Source organism: Phaseolus vulgaris, chromosome 8 (genome assembly GCF_000499845.2).
Source record: "Phaseolus vulgaris cultivar G19833 chromosome 8, P. vulgaris v2.0, whole genome shotgun sequence".
Taxonomy (NCBI): Eukaryota; Viridiplantae; Streptophyta; class Magnoliopsida; order Fabales; family Fabaceae; genus Phaseolus; species Phaseolus vulgaris.
Window position 1 is genome coordinate 5,571,440 of NC_023752.2, and position 16,408 is coordinate 5,587,847.

General features: G+C 30.9%; 3 protein-coding genes and 1 long non-coding RNA gene across 6 annotated transcripts; 1 reads left to right on the plus strand and 3 right to left on the minus strand.

Annotated features, from left to right (window-relative positions):
- Positions 1-408: 408 nt before the first annotated feature.
- Positions 409-1,744, minus strand: LOC137823755 (uncharacterized). Its single transcript, XR_011083159.1, has 2 exons — positions 1,605-1,744; positions 409-614 (listed from the first exon to the last, which is right to left on the minus strand). It is a non-coding gene; the product is annotated as an uncharacterized lncRNA (long non-coding RNA).
- On the plus strand, positions 1,677-4,105 carry LOC137823754 (uncharacterized). The gene is made up of 3 exons (XM_068629015.1): positions 1,677-1,970; positions 3,351-3,479; positions 3,750-4,105. The coding sequence occupies exons 1-3, from the start codon at positions 1,677-1,679 to the stop codon at positions 3,927-3,929; spliced, it is 603 nt and encodes a 200-aa protein (XP_068485116.1). The 3' UTR covers positions 3,930-4,105.
- On the minus strand, positions 3,863-7,699 carry LOC137823752 (uncharacterized). 3 transcript variants are annotated; one of them, XM_068629013.1, is made up of 9 exons: positions 7,446-7,670; positions 7,233-7,313; positions 6,247-6,336; positions 5,745-5,911; positions 5,488-5,557; positions 5,055-5,134; positions 4,858-4,920; positions 4,701-4,777; positions 3,863-4,100 (listed from the first exon to the last, which is right to left on the minus strand). In XM_068629013.1, the coding sequence occupies exons 1-9, from the start codon at positions 7,521-7,523 to the stop codon at positions 4,051-4,053; spliced, it is 756 nt and encodes a 251-aa protein (XP_068485114.1). In that variant the 5' UTR covers positions 7,524-7,670; the 3' UTR covers positions 3,863-4,050. The 3 variants fall into 3 exon arrangements, with proteins under 3 accessions (XP_068485114.1, XP_068485113.1, XP_068485112.1); XM_068629012.1 differs by lacking the exon at positions 3,863-4,100 and adding an exon at positions 4,341-4,576 and having other exon boundaries at positions 7,446-7,699; XM_068629011.1 differs by lacking the exon at positions 3,863-4,100 and having other exon boundaries at positions 4,341-4,777.
- Positions 7,700-8,496: 797 nt separating this feature from the next.
- Positions 8,497-12,444, minus strand: LOC137823753 (uncharacterized). Its single transcript, XM_068629014.1, has 9 exons — positions 12,216-12,444; positions 11,966-12,046; positions 10,830-10,919; positions 10,415-10,581; positions 9,485-9,554; positions 9,224-9,303; positions 9,041-9,103; positions 8,833-8,909; positions 8,497-8,705 (listed from the first exon to the last, which is right to left on the minus strand). The coding sequence occupies exons 1-9, from the start codon at positions 12,291-12,293 to the stop codon at positions 8,605-8,607; spliced, it is 807 nt and encodes a 268-aa protein (XP_068485115.1). The 5' UTR covers positions 12,294-12,444; the 3' UTR covers positions 8,497-8,604.
- Positions 12,445-16,408: the final 3,964 nt, after the last annotated feature.

A 16,408-nucleotide genomic window follows, 5' to 3' on the forward strand; every position in this document is an offset into this window, starting at 1 on the left:
AGAACGCTATGTCATTGTAGTGTGCTCCATCGTTGTGGTCTAGGATTTCTTGGAATCCTGGTCATGTTTTTTCATAGGTTCAAAAAGGGGGCCAGAGCCTAACTTGACGATCTCTCCTAGAAGCTATGTTATACCCTGACGCCTGATTTTTGTCATGCTTGGTACGGTTCAACGGTACGTGAAGTTCATTAGCTCTTTAAGTTATAGTTCACATCAACCAAATTCTAGTGCTTGTTATTATCAATGAGTATAGCTTAAGAAGTAAAAAACTCTTGATAAAGCCACCTCACTCTCATCGTTTCTCCCACCTATAATGTCATGATACCAAGAGAATCATCGCACAGATTTGCTTCTAGTTTTTAAGTGTGAGGAGTGAGAAATAAAACATTTATTTGAATTAATTAGAAATTATTCAAAAATATGATTTTAAATTAATAATTAAATAGCAATATAAATACCTTTACACCAGTACACTTTCTCTTCTATAATAAATTGTCACTCATGCAGATATCATCTTAAGATGAAATGCAGCTAACACAACACTCCTGCAAGCCTAGAGCATGCTGCAACTACATCTTCACTTCCATTCCATCTATTTGTTGTCTTTAAAACCCCTGTAGCATGAAGAGACATTGTATAATAAATACAGTGTAGCATGATTGACAGATAATTTTACCTTTAAATATCAGAGATTTGATTTTCAAGTTGTACAGAAAAATATTTGTTAAAAGATATCAACCTTTCTGAATAAATTCCAGTATTTTGAGACATTGGTCTTCAATTATCTGTTGGAAATACCTATGTTTACCCAAAGGAGACATTGTATAATGTACCAAAACTCTGTCTATTTAATGGTCAAGATTAAAGTGTCAGTGATTGGAGAATGTGGTATTATCAGCATTGGTGTTTGTTTGTGATATCTGCTTGTCCCAGCAACACTATAGTATCCTCAAGATTCACCTCCACTTCAACAGTTATGGAGATTAACATTTTGTGCATCCATAGTAAAATATAAAAAGGAGTTTATATGTATATAAATTCTAATTTTAACACATAAATGGATAATATTTTTAAATATTAAAACTAACATTTTTTAAATAATAAACTAGAAACTTTTATGTACATACATTTTTGTTTTAACACAATAATTTTTGAAATATGAAAATTAATTTTGTCTTTTAACTTTCTTATTCATGGAGACATTTCTATACTACCTTTAAAGACCTCTCTTGGCCATTGTTGGTACCTCATCTAGTTCACACTTTTGATGGAAAATAATAGTTAAAAACACTTTCAATTCCATACCAAATAAAAACAATTTCACTTAACATAATTATTCTAAGTTAAAGAGAGAGATTTTTCTAAGAAAATATTGAAATTCAATATTTTTGACTATATACTTAAATATATAAAAGGTTAAAAAATACAATGACAAAAATAGTTTTTCTAATTTATATTAATCTAATCTATTATTTAATAGCAAATTTATTCATTCTTCTTTCCCAAATCATGAAATATGGCAATTAGCATGCAAAGAGTAAGCTGCAAAATCACCAACTCAAATCCTAACACATTTGATTCACAATATTTCACACAACACTCACTCGCATCATACTCTTCTCCAATAAGCTTCCTTCCAATCTTTTCACAGTGAGATCACTTTCATCATCTTCCTCATGACCTTCAAACCCCTTCCCACTCTCCTTCTCTTTCTCCTCCTTGCGTCCTCAATTTCCCATTTTGTCCTCGCCGGAAAGCGCAAGGTCCACATCACCGATGACTTGGACGACGTGTTCGACAACGAGGAGGACGATGCGTGGAAGGAATGGGGCAAGAAACCCGAACCCTCTTTTCCCCCCTCCGATATCACCAAGATGGATCCCTCGCAGATGCAGGAGGAGATGATGAAGCGCCATACGGGACCAGTCATCGGATTCGTCAAGCTCCGGTTTGGGGTTCGCCGGACTCCGGTGAGAACGTTGTTGACGCTTTTTCTGTTATGATTAGTGTGTGCCCATTTGATAGTGTGGCTGTTTGTTTTCGAATTTTGGTTAAATTTGTGATCTTTTGTGATTTTGCTGATACCCTTTTATTGTGGCATAATGGGGTTGAGATGAAGTAGTGATTTTTCTCATGCCCAGTTCGTCTTTTTTAAAAAAATCTACTTTTTTTTTAGTTTCTATATTTTAAAAAATCTTCCATTTTAGGCCTCTATAGTTGTGTATCCATTTACTTAAAAACACTCTCTTTTAATTCCTACTTATAACATTTTTAATCCCTAGGGACTAAAAAAATGAAAATGATATATCTAGGGAATAAAAGAGACTAAAATAATACGAGTAGGGAATTAAAGAAAATGATTTTATGTATAAAGACTAAAATAGGGAGTTTCTGCAACCAATAATAGAATAATTAAACTTTTCCAAACAGGTATAATGAAAGAAAGATGAGCTCGAGTTTGAATTTAAGTGGTGGTTTTTGGTTGTGATGAATATCAATATGGTGGTCAATGAGTTTTTGGTGAGAGTTTAGTTGAGCTGGAATTTAAGTTCGGTAAAGGAGGAGGGTGTGATAGATCCAAGGTAGTCAACTGCTCAAAGTAGAACTTTCAAAATCCCAATCACGGATCACCCACAACAGACTATGTGTAAATAATATCTCTTAGAATTTGGTCTTTAACCAAATCCAATGGTTTCTTGCTATTCACGCAGTTATGAATTTGGGATAAGGCTTTTGTTGTTGGTATATGTCAACTAAAATGTGGTTTTGGTCTGTGCTTGTTGGATTTTGGATTGTCACTGTGGATTGGGGTTTACTTTTGAAAAATTGATTGAACTTGGGAATGTTACCTGGAAATATCCCATTATAGAACTCTGAAGTTTAGGCTGGCGTTGCACATTTTGAGAGTTTGAGAGCGTGAATAAATTGGACTTTTCGGATATAGTTTCTACTTATTGTCCATGGTTTATTTGCGGGGATTTACTTTATGTATACTATCAGAGTAAAATAGTTTACACAGACATCCAATAGGAATTTATTTTATCATCACATCATATTGATGTATAGTTTAGATGTGATAAAGTGGTCAAAAAAACTTGATGAAAGTTTATGGGAAAATGTTTTACATTGACTGTGTATGTAAATGGAACTTTGTTTTATGATATGATGTTAGATTGTCAACATGGCTCTCTTTAAGTGCTGCTCGATCAATATAAAGAACAGCCTGAGAGGGTCTTTAGATTTTGATCTGGACTTGATGTTCAATATTTTCTTTGATGATGCATTGAGGTATCTACTTTGAACTTTTGTGTGAATATTATTGCCATAACCATTTGCCATGATTTTTTTAGGACATGGTAGCTGAATTTGCCATGAAATGGACATATGTTCTGAGAACTGGAGCTGTTGGAGTAAGGTTTATGGGTGTTGATCCGAATACACTCATGTTCAACTTGGAAAGCATCAAAGACTTGGAGGAGGTGTTGCTCTTTACTTTTCTGTTTGAATTTCTTTTAAATATAAAGAATGAAAAATAGAAGAATCAACCTGGCTTTTTAATTTTAACAACCCACAATCTGCTGTTATATTCTTAACCTCCCTTTTCAACTTAAAAGTAAATTATGCTAAAATTCAACCAATGAACTTTACCTTTTGTTTCTCTCTTGTTGTATTGAAAAACTAGTTTTGGATTCTCTCTTTACTATGATGCTTTCTGTTGATTTGATCTCATACTCGTATCATGCTGTCAGTTGAAGGAATATGTCTTAGACCAACCAGAGGCTTATGAGATTAAAATGGGGGATCAATTTTTTAGAAGACCTGGAGATCCACCTCTAGATGAAGTTATTGAGAAGCTCAACAGTGAGAAAACCAAAGCAGATAATACTCATACAGAGGAAATTGATCGAAATGATAAAACGGAGTTGTAACAATCGGTATAGACATAATTCTCTAGAAGTTGAGATAAAGCAATTGTGTCACTCATTTTCAAACATTTATGATTCTTTTTAATTTTGTAGTCCTTACAACTTTTTCTTCCTTCTCTTTTAGTTACTGTGATAAACTGCTTCTCAATGCTAGTGAAGTAATAATCACCTTTCCTGCATTTAGCAAGACTATTAGAACAACTTTTTAATGGTAGAAATTTAGGATAAAGAAATTGAAATAATTGTAATATTTTATATATTGCTAAGGCAAGTCTTGGCACTGATTAGTTGTTGCCTTGTGACCTAAAAGTCACTAGTCCTAGCACTTCTAACCACTTACAAGAAAGGTTGGACATTACCAAGAATTTGTACATCTTTATTTCCAAACTCTCTTGCAGGAAACGAGTAATGCAGTTTAATAACAGGAAACTATTTAAAAATATATATCTCAGTGCTTCTTCAAGTACAGCAATTTATCGTTGCTCATAAATGAATGAGATGGCAGTAAATATTTAATCCACTGTTTGACAATATAACGAAGACAGATTACTATATCAGCTTGCTACTGAAGTCAAACAGCTCAAGAACTTGAATCCTTGGGTTGGCTGCTGCTTCTTCTCTCTCTTTTTGAGTGTTGAACCCCCAATTCACTAATCCAAACAGTTCAAACATAGCAAATATACAACTCTAGGAAATACAAATAACGCAAAACATAGAAACTGAAAGAAACAAAAAGATTGCATAAATTACAATTGGATGGAGGAAGAGATCTACCTAGATACAAATTCCAGTTATCCAACTCGGGTTCTTTGATGACATTCTTAAGGGTTGCAAGCCTATCTTCCACAAAGCTGTTTAAAATTAACTTCAGTTAATTTCCCCTGAACCATACTAATAAATAAAATAACCCCTGGAAGCACAAAATCTTAACTGTAGTGTCAATCCTTTGTGTTCTGGCAAATTCTGAAGCTTCTTTAACACTTTTACCTTGGGACTGTAGTTAGTTTAGGAGAAACAAATTTGTCAATGGAATGAAGCAATTCATAGAAAAGAAACATAACGAAGTATTGATATAATGCACCACACAGTGCCTCAATTGGACCAAATATATCAAAATGAAATACTAACCCAGTTCCTAAACCATATAATCGTTCTGGTGGTATAGTGACTCCAGCAAGCTCTCTAAGTAAAGCATCAGCAAAGCGACCCTGAAACCAGAGCAGGGGTAGGAGAAGTAAGTAGAGAATGAGTGATCAAGGCATGGCATTATAAAATTGTAATAAATCAGGTGATTCACAACGATGACTAAGGGGCCTATCAATTTGAGAGATGTCGTTTTAATATTCTTTTTACAATTTCTTGGAATCAGGAAACTAAGTGAAAATAAGGTGACAATGTTATAATTTTTATAAAAATAGGAAATGAAAACGCAAAAAATCATCTCAAATCTAACAAATCCTTATTTTTCTTCCCTCACATCCATTTTCCATAGTATTGAAAGTGAAACTGTGTAATGTTAGGGTTCTTGTCTTCGAGCTAGAAGCAGAGAGAAAGATCGGACCTGTTTAGTAGTGACAATGTACACTTTTGAGCTTGCAAATCTTAATGCATCAGCAACACCAGGATAGAGTCTAGAGGTAAATCATCCACAAATTAGCAAGGAAGAGTTCAGCACATCTTGCAGAAATCTAAAATTGGAACATCTATACTCAATGCTATCACTAACTCATTTTTTACTTTTAAGTTTCTCTTGATTCATCTCATAAGGTGTAAGTACTAAAAAAAGTTATCCTATTTCTTGACATTTAATTGGACTACCTGTTTGCTCCAATCCAACCAGTGAAATCCCTCTCCAACCATTCATCTCTGACCTTCCCAAAAAGGTCTATCAGATCTTCTCTATTCTCATTCCATTCTTCCATAATAATAGGCTTCAATTTGAACCAATTCTCCAGTATATCCTCAACTGCAAGCCCCTCTGAAACCTTTCAGAAGAACTATGACATCAGTCAAAATGGAATCATCATAGACAATGACAGAAGTTCCTTAGAATCTGATAATATGACTTCCACATGTTAATACTTGATAAAAGTAAAGAGAAAATAGTTTATACACTGATTATATAAAAAGATTACACTGTTATTCAATAAAAAAAATTATTACATGATAAATTTACTGATTTTTACAAAAACTATTTAGCCACATTTATCATTATTTCTGATTGGCTAATTACCAAAACTTTTTACACTATCAATTTAACTCAAAAATCAAAGCTAAAGGAATAATAACATAAATAAAATCGTAGGCTTTATATACTAACCGAAGACTTCCTGATGGAAGGAACCCTAGTCTCAAGCAACAACCTTACAAGTAGAAGAGTTTCATATCCAGTTTCAACAACTGGACGTACCTGGTGTCATGAAAAACTTTCATTCCATATTTAACATCTCATATGTAGAAAGAAAGACAAACAAACTAGAATTTCATACACAGTAGTTGTCTTGAAAATGCAATTATGCAAGTTCATACATTAACAAACATTAATATTTATTTATTACTGAAATCCAAATCTTTAGATTGAGGCAAATATAATCCTTATCTTAAAAACAAGTGATAGGCACAAAACTAAAAATATTAAAATGGTATGTAGTCGTGCCAATACGTAATCATTGAAAAGAATTCACTGCTAACAAAAACTGAAATGAACATTAGCCACAATAATAGCAAAGAGAAACTACATGCAAATGTACTTAATCACCAAGGAAAAACAAATGCTCCGCAATCTTTTTAATTATAATGAAAAGGAGCCAAATCCTATTTCACGTCTGCAACTAGTCCTCAAGGTAATGAGATTTTCTATCTTTTGATTAGAATTTTCATTTTTCATGTTTGGAGTTAACATCATTAAATCATCCAAGTAGGAGTTAACAAATGGATAGTACTTTATTGGAACATCTATGCATAAATTGAACTAAATACCTCAGAAGACAAATTCAAGCATAAACATTATCATGAATGTTAATAGTTTTCCTCTTGTTTCTTGTTTTCCTTTTCATACTAGTCTTCTGTGCCTATATAATCAAAATGTGTGTTTGGAAAAGTGTATCTGAACTTAAAGAGACCTTTCTACTAGTTCCTTTCAACTTATTTCAGAAAATGTTTACAGTCAAACTTATGAAGAAACTATCATATTACAAGATATTATGATCAAGTACTTAATTACGTTCTTTATCCTAACATTCTCAAAATTAAAAAAAAAAAAGAATAACTAACAGCACAAAACAAAGCCAGCCATAAATTATTTACTGTAATCATCTGATCAACAATCCAATCTTCTATGGCTGAATCCACACCATCAAACAAGGAAGGCCATCTCAACTTGGCAGCCTACAAATTACCAAATCACAGCTTAGTTTTGAAACCAAAACCATCAGTAGACTATACGTGATCATCAGAAACTTTAATTATTTTGTGTTGTTTTCTTCTTCCATTTGAGATAGATGGTGAGAGAGAATGAACCTTGAGAGCAGAGATTGCTGTCTCCCCACAACTATCACATATAACTCCATCAAAGTCCAAAGCATAGAGATGACCCATTTCCCTGTCTTCCTTTCAACATTGCTAAACTTATCGGAAGATTATTATATTATACTGCATGGTATGCAATTACCCGCCATCCAAACAGGATTGAATTCTATGGTAACAACTATCACTGAAATCAGGACACGTGCCAATCTACCATTTTTTCCCCCTCTATTTTCTATTTATCTATTAAGAATGTTAGTCTTGTTATCTTCATATTTAAACAGATAGATTATTCTTTATAACAGGTCCAAGATTTTTTTTTCCATATGAACCAAGTAGTCAATTTGTATGAAGTTTGAATTGTTTTAATGTGTGCGTGGTGCCTATTTGACTTGCTTAGTTGCTTGTTAAAAAATATGAGGTTGAAGTCATTTGGTATGAGACAAGATAAAATTATTGAAACGTGGTATGATTATGTGGTTTGTGTTGGCTGTGTTAAAATTACAGTGGATCATATGAATGTTCAATGAAAGTTTATTTTTATAAGGAAAAATATTCGTTGATATGTTAATTGCCTAAAAGAAAAACCATTATTGAAAGATGTACTTGTTGGCATTTGAATAAGTTTCAGATGAACATATGGAACACTGTCACGGATATTTTTTTGAAAGTAATGCTCAACTGTTGCAACACACACAAAACCGCACTTCGTAATCTGAAAAAAAGCATCTAGAACACTACAAGAGGGACACGTTTGTGGTTAAAATTACACCATCAGATAAGGAAAAGCCCCACTTCTGAATAATGAAATATGCAACATGGATGCTAGAAATATCTCCCTAATTTATTCACGTATTATTGCATTAAACAGTAATAAACTCACTCCATACTTAAAGTAGAACACATAAATTAAAAAATTTATGTGTCAAACTTTGAACAAAACCTCTTGCTCTTGATTAACGAGCTCGGTAACCTTTTATAAATTTGACTTTTATCTCTCCTCAATAGTGATATGATAATGCATAATTGCTCGAGATTCACTAGGTAATATAAATGAGTTGATAATTGTGTTCAGTAGAAATTTTTTATTGTTTATAAATAAATGAGTTGTATCTGCTTCAATTATTGACAGCTGATAATTCAATGAAAACCCCTATTTCAACTTCTTGCTGAAGTCAGAGAGCTCAAGAACATGAATTCTGGGGATAGCTGCGGCATCCTCTCTTTCTTTTTGGGTGTTGTAACCCCAATTCCCTGATCCAAACAATCAAGTTTATCAAGTACACTAAACATTTCGGGGGGAAAAGCAATAATGCACAACATGGGAACTGAGACATGATGAGGGATGGTGCAGAAATCATGAACAGGTGGAGAGAACTACCTAGATACAACTTCCATTTGTCTAACTCAGGCTCTTTGATGACATTTTTTAAGGTAGCTAGCCGGTCTTCAACAAAGCTGGGTTGTTCAGATTAACTGGAGTTAATTCTTTTGAACCATCTTTAGAAGTAAGACAAAGTTCTATACATAATAATAGCCATAACCAAAAATGCCATTATTTGCATTGCAGCCAAAGCACAATATCTTACTGTAGTGTCAGTCCTTGGTGCTCTGGCTTTTTTTGAAGCTGCTTCAGAACTTCTACCTTAGGACTGTAAGTGATGTCAAAGATAATCCAGTAAAAAAACAGGTCATCAAAATATAGCAAGTAAAAAAGAGAGACAAGTTAAATATAAATATTTTACAGCATTACTTTGGTAAAATATACTAACCCGGTTCCAAGGCCATATATTCTTTCTGGTGGTATGCTCACTCCGGCAAGCTCTCGGAGTAAAGCATCAGCAAAACGGCTCTGAAATTAGAGAAATAAGTGTAGAACTTAATATGAATCTATGATGCGATTTCATGGTATTGGGACAATGACCCGTTATCTTTGTCCCCTCTTATTTTGGTTAATATTGAAAGTAAAATAGTCTATTGTTATTTGTTAGGATTATTATTCCCTTGCTTGGTCAAAGGGAAAAAAAGGTTACCTGTTTTGTGGTGACAATGTACACTCTCGAGCTTGCAAATTTTAAGGCATCAGAAACACCAGGATATATTCTAAAGACAAAGCATTGTCAATTAATAATAGGAAATACCATTCATGACATGTGCAAAGATGTCCTTGAACAGAATATTAGTTAGAAGAAAATATTCAATCAACAGGAACACACCAATATCCCATTAATGCAACAACATTGTCTAAAGGATAACCTGAATTCAAAGCCTGCACAAACTGATTCCCTCAGGAGTATTATCTATAAAGGGATTTCCTTGAACAGAATATATATATATATATATATATATATTACTGCATAAAATTATTAGTTAGAAGAAAATATTCAATCAACAGGAACACACCAATATCCCATTAATGCAACAACATTGTCTAATCAAAGGATAACCTGAATTCAAAGCCTGCACAAACTGATTCCCTCAGGAGTATTATCTAAAAAGGGATTTCCTTGAACAGAAATTGTTGAAAAATTGTTAATAAAAAATGACACATATGTCCTACTTCTCCAACATTCTGTCAATGACAATCCATTTTCAGGTCAGTCAAATAGTTGTCTAAGGATAGCATGTTAAATATTATTACACTGGCAATTTATTGAAGTGGAGCGTTAGCAACACACACTCTAACTTTATTCAATGCGCTCTTTACTATTAATTAAATTATGTTGGAAATCACAGTAAAATATTAGTGTGCTTGAAAAAATATAAGCCAACAGCAAGAGTGTGCTTGAAAAAATAAGCTGGAGAGTGTATTGTTTACCGCATTTCCCTTCATAAAAACTGAATGTTAATGGTCTCGTGCTTCAGCTATCGCTTCCTAATGCTTTAGTTTTCTTACCATGCATATGGTATAAATATAACTATCAGAAGAAGTTAATCCCCTGTCAGGATTTTTATTTGGTTACCTGTTTGCACCAATCCAAGCAGCAAAATCTTGCTCCAACCATTCATCTCTGACCTTTCCAAAAAGATCTATCAGAGCATCCCTATTCTCACCCCACTCTTCCATAATAATAGGCTTCAACTTGAACCATTTCTCCAGTATAGCCTCAACCGTGAGCCCCTCAGCAACCTTGCACAAGAACAATGGCATCAGTTAACAGGTCCAGAGTTCATTTGAAAGCAAATGCAGATTCAAGCCCACTGGCATCATCGTAAATTATAAACCTAGTTCCAGTGACATGGTTTTTTTTTTATATCACATCATTCGTAGGGAATATCCACTGAGTTGGCCGATGAATAATCTCAGTGACATGGTTTTCGATTGCTAATAATAAATAACTAATGAGAAAAATCAAAATAATAAGCATTTTTACCCACCGAAGACTTCCGGATGGAAGGTATTCTGCTCTCAAGCAACAGTCTCACGAGTAAAAGATTTTCATATCCAGTTTCCACCACTGGTCGCACCTGACACAAAAAAACTACGGAATTTCATCTTTAAACTGAAAACAAGTCCAACATGCTTCCATACAAAAATAGTCCAAATTGAAAAAACTCATAAAAGTTACATAAAAAGATATTCAGGACATCAAATAGTTTAATGATCTGCAATGGAAATCGATGATTGAAGCAAATATAATCTATTGCACTCAAAAAAGGATAGCTAAATTAGGAAACAATAGTAATCAATCGATAAAAAGAAAACAAACAAAATGGTTTTCCCTCTTATTCCCTCTATATATAGGACAGAAAAATAAAAATGGAAAAGTCTACTTTACATATACATTCACTTGTCAAACTATATTGGATTCCTGGTCTTTTTGTCAAGTGCCCTGTGCGTGTTTATTGACTGTAAAATATATTTCCAGTACTCCAAACTGCCTTATTACATAAACATGGAAACATATTCTGTAGTCTATAAAGTTGTGTCTGATAACGGGTTGGTCATGGGATTGAGTTTGAATCAGTCTTTGCATAAGCAAGGATAAGATTGCATACAGTAACCTTCTCCCATACCTTACAAATTTTAACTTGATTAGAAAAATGACCAAATTATAATGTATAAGTGAATTCAAAACTCCCTTTCAAGTTGGTTTTATAAGCTTAAATTAGACTTAAATATACTTTTTAGGATAGTATCAAAGTTTATCCAAGTTATGTTTGTTAACTCTATCGTGATACTTGCTAATTCTACTTTCTAAGATATACATAGCCTAATTTTAACTTATAAGAGAAGTTTATTAATTACATAATTAGAACATGACAGATATTTGACACTTCATTCAAAATAAAAAACCTCTAAAGTAAAAATCCAAAAATCAAATTCCCCCAAAATTCATTAGCAAAGTCAAGCTACATGCAAATTTAAGTCTTTTTTTTGCTCCCTTCCTGTCATACCTCCACTGATTACTATTCTTTCCAATCAAATTACAAAACCACCAACATAGCCAAACCAAAGAAGAGTTGCATGAAATCAATAACAAGTGAAACTAAGTGAAATGAACTTATTATACTGTGTGCATCTGGTCAACAATCCAATCTTCTGTGACCGAATCCACCCCATCAAACAAACCAGGCCATCTCACTTTGGCTGCCTGCAAATTTCCAAACACAGAATAAATTATGATGAGTTGGACTAGCATTCTCATGAATTCACAGAGGAAAAAGCAATTGAAAGAAAAAACTAAGAAAACGTTGAAAATTAAAAAGATTTTCAAATAAAAAACAAAAATTGTTTTGGGTGGAATGAAGAGAGGAACCAACCTTGACAGCAGAGACAGAGCTTTCGCCGCAGCTATCACAGATAACTCCGTCGAAGTCCAACGCGTAAAGTTCCCCCATTTCACTCTTCCCCTGTTCAGTTTCACTGCAAAATGTTGCGTATATTTCGTTTCCATCCAAACAGTCCCTTATTCCTCCTTTGTTGGAAATCGAAACACGTGTCCACGTACGTAGGGCATGACCCGGTTCAATAAACCGAACCGAACCGTTTTTAAACACCTCTCGGGTTTAATTATTAGGACTTGTTAAGTACAAAATCCAAAACTCAAATCTAATTGTGTTAGGGCCATAATATTTTGAATTATTTTAAACTTTTCATTATGCTACACCAAATGGTTAAATATACTTTTATATTTTTTTCTATAATTACATTTTTATTTAATATTTGTACTACCAAGACCGAGAGGTATAATCGAGAGTATATATCGAAAGGTTATGCCGAGAACTATTTATATAGAGGATAAAATAAACATATATGTATAATCGTTGTAGCAAGACACAAATCGATAAAAGTCCAAATCAATGGGTGTGTTTAAAATAATAATGGAGTGCAGAAAAAAAAAGACTCAAACAAGGTATAAGCCCAATAAGAAAACCCTATGAATAGAGGATCAACCCAAGAGGTAAATAAGAGTGAATTTGATCTTATGAATGTAAAACTATTTCTAACTTTGGCATCAGAGCGCCTTGTAGGTACACACCCATTTGTGAGAGGAAAAGCCGAAAACCCAACTTGAAGAACCCAACCGAGAGAGGAGAGACCGAAAGAACCATCAGATAGGTCAACTTGTGAAGATTGTGTTATCAGGTTGAATAAGAGTTCTCGACGTTTTTTAACAACAATATTAATTTTATAAGTGTCAAGAGATTATGAAAAAAGAAAGTACGAAAATATAACATTATTTTGCATACTTTTACTTTTATAGAAAACTAAATTCACGTGTTCATATATATATATATGAATTTTAAGAAAAAGTATGAGTGTTTTTATTTTATCTAATTCTTTTATTTTATTACAAATTCATCCAAACTAATAATAAAATTAAAATACGACTTAATTTATTTAATTTCAATTAATATAAAATTTGACTTAAAATAAATCCACATTAGGGTTTTGGCTTTAATTGGTTTTACAATTTTATTATATAAAAATATTTTTTTAGTAATTATTATAAAATTGTTAAAAAAATTGTAATAAAAAATCTGAAATAAAGATAGTTACAGTAATTTTTTATAACTAGTGCTGTATTCACAATTTTAACTTTTTTATATTCATAAGTGAATTAAATAATCTCTTACATACAAATTAGCTATCATAGTTTCATAAACATAAATATATCACTACAATCAGTAAAACAAAATTCAGGAATTATATTTAGGTATACGAATATATTATTTATTTATTAGTTAACTAAAATATATTTTTTTATATTTAAATAATATAAACTATTTAATTTGATTATTACTTTTAAATCAAAATTTGAAACAAATAATTATATGGAGAAAATTAAAAACTATTATTATTATTATGAATAATCAATTTTCTGTTACGTTTTCGCAGATTGGATCCATTGTAAATATCTATATTTAATATTTTTACCATCGAATAAGAATATAATAACATAATGAGTTTGATATTTAACAATTATTTAAGGATAAAATATTTTCTAGCCAAAATTTGTTCTAATGATAAACATATTTTTATTAAATTATTTAATAAGATAAATGTGACATTCAATGGTTAGGTCTATGAGGAGTTTTTTTTTTTCATTACAATTAAAATTTTCTCTCTTTAAATCTCTGGCCTCATCTCTTTGAATTAGGAATAAGATTTGAGAAAGTGGTAAAGGTGTTCGAATTAAAGAAAATAGATTGAATTTGAATGAAAATATTTTAGATTATTTGATTAATATAGTATAATAATTTTTTGTATTCATATGTTTTTTTTATATTGTAAAATAATTTAATATATTATTTTAATATTTGTTACTTTAATTTACTTATTTTATTATAATAAATTTAATTATTAAATAAATATAGTTAACTATCTTTTTGAAGATTTCCTTGCAAATTTCTTCTTATATGAATGAATAGAAAGTTTAAATTACGATAGCTTTGTAGTTTTATTTTCTTAAATTTTAAATTCTTACAAATTTCCACTTTCTTTACTTTTTCATACTCTCACTCTTTTTAATCACATTCCAACAATCTACTATTCACACACATGGAAATGAGGGTGTCACATTTGATAGCTTGATTTTACCATAGTACCTTCCACTTTTGTGGTTTACCATGGACGTGTGTGGTGGTGCTGTGATTTGGTGGTTCTCGACGGTGGTATTGTGGTGCTTCGGTGGTGGTTGGTTGTCATTCAAGAGTGTTACAAAAAAGTAAGAAGTTATGAAAATTTAAGAACGAAACACAATGGTGAATAAAGCATGAATAATGATTTCAAAGATATTATAATCGATTATGTTTGGTTTTTTAGTTGTTCAAAAACTCAATAATCGATTATGGTTAGTTTTTTTTACTTCATAATTAATTATTCGTTTCTTTTATCCAGTTCCAACATTAATTATGACTCCTTTCTTAAGTGAGAATAGATTATGGTTTACTTGTGGGAATATGGTGTTCTGGTTAGTATAAATAACAATAACAAAATCATAATATAAAATAAATATAATTAGTTATATTAAAAATAGTTATATAATAATATTAATTTAAAAATAAATATAAAAAATAATGTTATTTAAATTTAATATAATAATTGTTTGTTGATTATTTTTTAATTATAAATATTTAATAGTTTTTAATATATCAATAATGTATTTTTTTTTAAATAATTATTCAATGGTAATGAAAATAATTTATAAAATTTTAATTAACTTAAATTTACACAAAAATGTCTCATATCCCATTATTCAAATATTTTTAAATATAAGAATAAATTTATAAACTTACATTTTACACATCTTAAAAAAGTCAATAATCTTTCGCAAAGGTTACGTCACTCATAACTTTACTTTCAAACATGTTTTCAAATATACTTCAATCCAAATAACCTCATTTTTTTTCCTCACTTTCCTATGATATCTTCACATGTTGACTTCCTTAAATCCTCATACATCTCATTCCCAATTCAAACATAACCTTCCCAATTCAAACATAACCTGAATTTCTTATTTTAATATTTAGTTTTTCTCAAAGATAAAATCCTAGTAGGTGGTAAGTTAAGAATTATTTCTATAGTACAATTTTTAATTAAAAAAAAGTGTTTTCTTATTAAAAAACTTCAAATTTTTTATGTTAGAATTTGAGTTCAATATTAATTAGATAATTGAAAAAAAGTGATTTTCTCGACTAATTCAACTTGACCAAAATTTGATTTTATTTGGATGTTAAGATTTATGGGGTGTTATGTACATCACTTAAGATTGGAAATTTTTTTTGTATGGGTTAATTGAGTTATGGATAGTTATATATTGGATTTACTTAGTATTTATGCATGTTAGAATGGAGAATATTTTCAATTTAGCATTTTAAAACTTGGTAGTACGATTAATTTTAGTAACAATTAAGGTATATTTGGATTAATTTTTTCCTGTGTTTGAGAATTTATTTTGATTAAAATATTTTTGGGTTAATTTTATATTAGTCTTGAAATTATGAAATAAATAAATAAATTATGTTTTATGCATATTTTATTCGAGTGTTGAAATGCTATTCCACGTACTTGGTAGTCCTGCTGTAGCTCGTGGCTTTCTCTATCAGGAGGTGTCGATCTCATTTTTTTTTTTATTTCTCAAGAATAAAATTAAAAAAGTTATGTACGTTAAAAATATAATTTTTTTTATATATTGTTATAGATAGATATATCATAGAAGTAAAACTTAAATTATTTTGATAATTTATAATGGATTATTATTTTTATTTATATCAGCAAAACCACAAACATAAAATCATTTATATACTCAATTAAAATGGAATCATTAATAAATATTATAATTAGAAAGTTATAAAAATAATAAATATTTATTTTAAAATATATTTTCATCTGTTTTCTTTATTTATTCCATGAATGAGATATTAAAAATAAAGCTGAATGAAACAGTTTAACAAAGTTAAACTTGTTCTTACAAATAACCTTAACAAAGTTTTTGCTTACGTAAATTTAA

Bases quoted from the DNA above. Each gene is read 5' to 3' on its own strand.
- LOC137823754 (XM_068629015.1), top strand. From the start codon at position 1,677: ATGACCTTCAAACCCCTTCCCACTCTCCTTCTCTTTCTCCTCCTTGCG. The intron at 1,971-3,350 runs GTGAGAACGTTG...TGATTTTTTTAG, and splicing joins TTGGGGTTCGCCGGACTCCG to GACATGGTAGCTGAATTTGC. The intron at 3,480-3,749 runs GTGTTGCTCTTT...TCATGCTGTCAG, and splicing joins GCATCAAAGACTTGGAGGAG to TTGAAGGAATATGTCTTAGA.
- LOC137823752 (XM_068629011.1), bottom strand. From the start codon at position 7,523: ATGGGTCATCTCTATGCTTTGGACTTTGATGGAGTTATATGTGATAGT. The intron at 7,314-7,445 runs GTTCATTCTCTC...GGTAATTTGTAG, and splicing joins CAGCAATCTCTGCTCTCAAG to GCTGCCAAGTTGAGATGGCC. The intron at 4,921-5,054 runs GTTAGTATTTCA...AACTAACTACAG, and splicing joins TTATATGGTTTAGGAACTGG to TCCCAAGGTAAAAGTGTTAA.
- LOC137823753 (XM_068629014.1), bottom strand. From the start codon at position 12,293: ATGGGGGAACTTTACGCGTTGGACTTCGACGGAGTTATCTGTGATAGC. The intron at 12,047-12,215 runs GTTGGTTCCTCT...GGAAATTTGCAG, and splicing joins GCTCTGTCTCTGCTGTCAAG to GCAGCCAAAGTGAGATGGCC. The intron at 9,555-10,414 runs GTAACCAAATAA...CTTTGTCTTTAG, and splicing joins GCTTGGATTGGTGCAAACAG to AATATATCCTGGTGTTTCTG.